This window comes from Octodon degus, unplaced genomic scaffold (assembly GCF_000260255.1).
Source record: "Octodon degus isolate 3935 unplaced genomic scaffold, OctDeg1.0 scaffold00218, whole genome shotgun sequence".
In the NCBI taxonomy this organism is placed as follows: Eukaryota; Metazoa; Chordata; class Mammalia; order Rodentia; family Octodontidae; genus Octodon; species Octodon degus.
In genome coordinates, this window is record NW_004524794.1 from 2,097,883 (window position 1) to 2,104,352 (window position 6,470).

General features: G+C 36.6%; 1 protein-coding gene across 2 annotated transcripts in view; it reads left to right on the top strand.

The window, feature by feature from the left end:
* Positions 1–6,470, top strand: part of Ccser1 (coiled-coil serine rich protein 1) — a 610,743-nt gene that overhangs the window by 6,830 nt on the left and 597,443 nt on the right. For both annotated transcript variants that reach the window (XM_023705372.1, XM_023705373.1), the window contains exon 2: positions 88–272. In XM_023705372.1, coding sequence (XP_023561140.1) covers positions 88–272 — 185 coding nt within the window. The remainder of the gene's footprint in view (positions 1–87; positions 273–6,470) is intronic.

Below are 6,470 nucleotides of genomic sequence, written 5' to 3' on the forward strand. Positions count from 1 at the left end.
GAATGACATTAAGTTTTCCAATATCTTTGAATGGGATATTTCTCAAACTCCCCTTAACTATTTCTATTAATTTTCATTTTTTAATAGTTCTTGCCAGCAGCCTCAGTCCGTATCGTGAAGGAAGATTTATAGAGAGGCGACTGAGATCCTCCTCAGAAGGAACTGCGGGGAGTAGCAGAATGATTTTGAAGCCAAAAGATGGAAACGTAGAAGAAGCAAACAGTTTAAGAAAGCAAAGAGCAGGCTCCTCGTCCTCAAAGATGAACAGTATGGTAAGTAGTTACGTCTGTTTTGAAATGAAATAATTTCTTGAATCTGGCATGTTCGTGTCTTGTAAAAGAACTGCAGATGGAAGAATACCTAGTACTTGCAGGGGAAGTTGGTGTCCTCAGTTGATGTCCCAAATCAGAGGGGCAAATTTGTCACTTGAGATTCTTACGGGACAGGACAGATAAAGGCACAACAGGAGCTGCATCTGTCCCTGCCTTCTTGCTCCCCTGACTTCTCCAGTTTAAGACAAACCTGTAAGATGCCAAAGTAAGAGAAATACCATTTGTGAAGGGTACCAGTGGATACTATCATATCTTACCAGCTGTTCACCCCATAAACTACTCTAGACAGTTACCTTTTGTGAAACATACTCTTGCCAGGACCACCCATAGACCCTCCGTGGAGTGCCTCTGCATTGAGCACGGAGCCTGGGGCCACTGGGAATGCTTACCTGCAGTGTGAATGCAGAGAGCAGATTCTGGAGGGGATGCGTGTGTGTGAGCTGCGCAGTGTGGCCAGGGACTCACATGCGAAGCTTCACCATATCCTGTGGTGGCCCTGGCAGTGGGAAGAAATGCAGGGTGCACTGCAGTCCCAGGCCCTCAGATCTCATGAGCATTAAGACAAGCTTGTGATTTGACCCAGAGTGCAACCCCTCAGCGGAACCCGTCAGCAGAACTCCCTGCAAAGAGGCTAGAGGCAGGACCCACCCAGCTGATTCAGGAGCAGAACATCTTGCCAGAGTGACAAAAGGGTTCAACTCAAATGGCTGCAGCAGGAAGAAGTGGAACACAGCAGCCAGACCTCAGCCAGATCCAAGCAGCACCCACCTGGAGGAATCTGAACTTCGTAGATCCGGGCCTGGTGCTAAGGTAATAACTCTATCTAAGCTCTACACCAAAGGTCAGAAGACAGTGGTATACAAAATGACAAAGAGAAGAAAGAAAATATAGTCTCAGGCCCTGAGTTCACCCAGTACAACTGCAGAAGACACTAGCACTGAGGAAACTGGAAATCACACACCAGATATCTCTGAAATAATAGCGTTGACAGTAAAGAATCAACTGCAGAAAGGTATAGAAGAAATCAAATCAGAAATAATTTCTGAACTAAAAAATGTAGTGATAACTAATTAAAGAAGTACTGAGTGCTTCTAAAGAATACACTGATAAACTGTTTGTGTGAACGTGAAAATAGACTTTCTGACCTGAAAGACACTATTGCAGCTAGTGAAAAAGTAAGAAAGGATCTCTTAAAAACAACTAGGATGCAGGAAAAAATAATTCAATACCTGTAAGACGATGCAAAGGTGAACAATGTGAGACTAATAGGCATCAATGAGAAGGAAGGAGTCAATACAAATGATCTAAAAAGAATATGGGCAGAAGTAATAGCAGAAAACTTCCCAAATATGGGGCAACAATCTGACATTCCTGTAACCGAAGCATATAGAACTCCAAATAATATCAACCCATTGAAAACCACACTCAGACATATAATAATCAAGATCCCAGAAATTGAGCACAGGAACAGCATACTAAAAGCTGCTAAAGAAAAGAAACAGATCATATTTAAAGGAAAACCCATCAGAATAACAGCAGATTTCTCATCACAAACCATCAAGTCAAGAAGAGCATGGAGCAAAGTACTTCAAGTCTTGGAAGAAAACAAATTTCAACCCAGACTGATATACTCTGCAGAACTCTCTTTCAAGTATAATGAAGTGAAATACTTCCAGGACAAAGAACAACTAAAGAATTTCATGATGACAAAGCCAAGCCTACACAGACTACTCAATGATACTCTAGAGAGGGAGCATATTGATCACAGCCCCATGAATAAGAATGGAAAGAACCCACCAAATAGGGCAAAAAATTAAACACAGGAGAATAAGGGGTATACAATAGTAATCTTTCAGTTATTCTTTTGTGTTCAGCAGCAGAATATTTCCATCTGCACACTCTACAAATGGACTTCTCTTTCACCCTATGGGTCATGATTCCATCAGAGTCTACAGTGTGGATTTCAAAGAACTAGCTGTAGCTCAGTCCCACAAGTGACACCTGGCCACCAGTAGCTGTCACAGTCATTATGCATGTCCCCAACACACTAGAACTTTGTGCAGTACCCTATTCTCAAACTGTTAGAAGTGCTGGTCATTTATTTGCCATTCCAGTATTTATCTTATGTTTTACTGTCAGTACTTCTTTGCTATCATGAAAACTTTTTCTTAGTTCAATTGTTTTGAAATGTTTAATTTTTAATTAATTAGTATTTAATTTTCTGAATATTGCTTAATCTCAATTTTTGTTCTAAGACTTATACTATATCTTTGACTTACAATTTATTTAAAAGAGATTGTATGATATCCTCTCCTAGTATTAGAAACTTTAAAAAATATATTTCCATTTTCTGTTGACCTTTTATTACTTCTTCCCTGTTTTTTATACACACATACACACACATATATATGAAAAAAAATACATGTAGAACCCCACATAAGATTAGTACTGTTTCATAGAAATCTTCAATGACCTTAAATAAAGGTTCATCTAATATATTTCATATAATCCTGCTTATCATATTGAGAGCTTTTTATTGTTCATTCAGGAGCATACTGCAACTTCTCTTGCCTTTTGAATTATGCTCTTTGTTGCTTCATATATGCTATTTCTGGAGATATTAAAATATTTCAAGTTTGTATGACTAGAAAAATCTTACTTTTAGTTTTCAAAGGTATATTTGCTAAGTATAAAATTCAAAGAGAACAAATCTTTTGTTTTCTTTCAGTACTTTAATTAGTCTAGTTTCTTACACCATTGTCCTTTTTTTTCTTTCTAATGTGAAATAAGATGCTATTAAATTTCATTCTTCCATAGCTAATATTTTTTATGTATATGCTTTAATTTTTTTCTTTACAATAAGTTTTGGACAAATTCATTTTTGTGTATTTTGGTATGATTTTATTTAAATTTCTTGTGCAAAAGGTTCATTTTTCTTGGAAATGTGGTATTATAAGTTGAACTAAATTCAGAAATTTTAAATCTTTAAATATTTATTGCCTAATCCTTTCTACTTTGAGAATTCTAATTATATGAATATAATTTTCTTGGTTTTGATACAGTGAACTATTTATTATGAATGATCTGTAAATTATTTCTTCATTTTTATTTTGAACAATTTTTAGTGTTATATTCATTTATGTTGGTAAAAAATTTATTTTCAGTTTGCAATCTATTAAAAAATAGAAAAGATAAGCTTGCCTTTTGGAGCTCTTGCAACCGTGTGCTTAATTCTTACCATTTTACCAGTGCTTCTTTACCTCCCTACTTCTCAGTGGACGTGGGGGAAATACTAAAAATAAATGAGTTGCAAACCATGCCATTTAGGTAATTAAGTTTCAAGTGAAAGGAGTAGGCCACCCACATCACATTATAAGGACGGAAACAGTGAGTTGCAGAAATGACTTTGAGCCATTTTTCCGGCTTTGTTGCATGTTAGCCTTGGGGAAGTCAGGAAATACGGAGCTACGCATGATTGTGGGCTTCTGCTACTACTAGTTCAGTGTCTGAGAAGGCTGTGTGTGTCTTTAAATCTGTACATGCAGGATGGTGCTATGCGGTATTTCAACTTCCTGTTTGTTCTTTTGTATGTTGAAAGATATCACCGTTATAGTTGATATTGTGTCGATGAAAAAATATTTAAAAAAATTTCAAGTACAACATTAAAAATTTGGACAACTAAGTATTACAAAGCATTTCTTTTCAGAAAATTTTCATTATTTCTTCATAGAGGAGTATTTATATTAGTAGTTTTATACTCTATATTCAAATTGTCCCAAATTGGATTTTTATATATTCTTTTATACCTCAAATATTTTATTATTAAATTTTATTTAAATGGTTTTTTTTTGGTAATGTCACAAAGTTGGTGTCCATTGCAACTCGGCTTAAAATCTCAAATTTCAAAAAGTGACTTTGAACTTTTACTTGAAGTCTCCATTATGTACTTTTCAGAATTCCTCTGTGCAGCTATATAGTATGTCCACTAGATGGCAGGATTGTACCATTGCCGCAAATGTAGAAACTAGCAGGGGCCTCAAGTTTTTAAAGATGCCACATTCATTCACAGACTTGGACGTAATGTTAAAATAAATACAGTACTGACACTCTTGACTTTTCAAAAAAGAAACATACCAAATTATTGCATGATTTTACATTTACATTTCATTATTTTCATGATTTCATGGAAACATTTCTCTTGAGTTTTGTAATTTATATCTCATCCTTCAGTGCCTTTCAAGGTAAAATACTTAGGGTAGAATGAATGAAATTGTTCTGTTTAACTTTTGACCACTAAGGTCACCATCTTTTTTTTTAACAAGAGATGCTAGGATGCTTTCTGTAATGGTAGATTTATGTAAAAACAAATGACTTAGGAGTACAGAATGTTATATTTTCTCTGCAAATTAATTCTTACAAATTAATTCAAGCAACAGTTTTAAGAATGAGTCTCTAGTACAGTCATTATTTCATTTTATAACAATAAGATTGACATGTTTTTAGGGCCGGCCAAATAGCTCAGTGGATAAAAGCACCTGCAAACGGGCACAGGGGCCAGGGGCTCGATCCCCAGGCCTGCCGTGCCGACCCCCCTTCTGCCCCCCCTGGGAGCGCTAAAATGGCAAATGAGATCGGGCGTGGTGGCGCTTGCCTGTACTCCTAGCTCTTCGGCAGATCACTACGAGTCCCCTCTAGTAGTGAGACCTTATAAACACCCTGCAGACCTTTCTCTAAAATAAAATAAAAAAAAAGATTGATATGTTTTTGATGCTTTGTTTCAACCACGGGTCTACCTCCTTGTAGTGTTTCTTGTGTATCGTCACATTCAGGCCTTTCAGTGACTCTGGCAGTGAAGTGCACGGTGTTAGTCAGATCTTAGAAAAGAATAAAATAAGGTGCTGAGAAGATAAACAACTTTCCTAAAATTGCTCAATAGCAAACGTCAGAGATAAGACTTGGATCTACATTTCCAGATCCTACAAACTTAATTAGATTTAAATTTATTTTGAGCTAATTTTTATGTTACTTGAACTGTTTCCATTTAATGAAATAGCATGTCCAAATCTATAATCTTCTGTAAGATACACAACAGAAGACAGCAGAAACAAATGTAGTAGCTAATTCTGAAATTAAAATTTAGCTCAGTGGTACCAGTGTCTTTACTGAAGAGTGAAAAAATTACATTAAACATAGCATATGCATACTTAGGCAGCACTATGTTCTTTCATGTAGTTTATAGGGATTTCAGTTTTGCCTGTCTAGGAAGATGCCAAGGGGTTTTTAATTTTTTTTATTATTTATTTCAAGCAGGGTCTCACTGCACAGTCCATACTCATAGTGATCCTCCTGTCTCAGAGTCCCTTATCTCTGGGATTACAGAAGCGTGCTACCACACCTGGTTCTGGTTCTGGGGCTGGCACAGCACAGCATGGGTACTGGGGATCAAATTTTGGTCCTTAGCTTGCCAGGCAGGCGCTAACTGCTGAGCTGTCTCCCCAGCTGTCTTGTGCTTTTGTACCTTGGGATATTTTACCCTGGAAGGAAAAATGCAGAGTGTGTTAACCTAATAAATATCAGAGGCCCAGAAGAAACTAGGGTATTCTAACATTTATTACACAAAAGCAAAATATATTTGCAATAATTTAATAGCCATTCATATTTCCTATATTTTATCAGAGTACTTTAAATGGAGAATCTTTTTAATTTTCCTTTAAGAAATAACTTTCATATTTGTCTTGAATTTCCTAAAAAATTTTAAAAGCTTTAGTTTTTATTTCTAGTATCGTTCCTGGCCTACTATGTTGTATAAACGAGAAATGTGGGCATCTGTCATAGTTTCTCCAACAATGTTACACAGTGAGTTCTGACTCTGAAGTACTTGCTGGATTAAGCCTTTATAAATGTAAAAAAAAAAAATGTGAAGGTAGATTCTTATATCACGAACAACACAGCATCCAAGCAGTCAAGAGGCCGAATGTCTGAGTGGAGACCAGTTTTGCTCAGTGATAACAGTCTTTGTGGCTTTAAAGCAGGGCTCTTTATTAATCTCTGTGCATACTGTGGAGTTGCTGGTTTTCTGTTCCTTGTTGCTTGGGTCTGTTTCTAGGCCTCTGAAGTAGCTTCCACGGCAAGCATTGT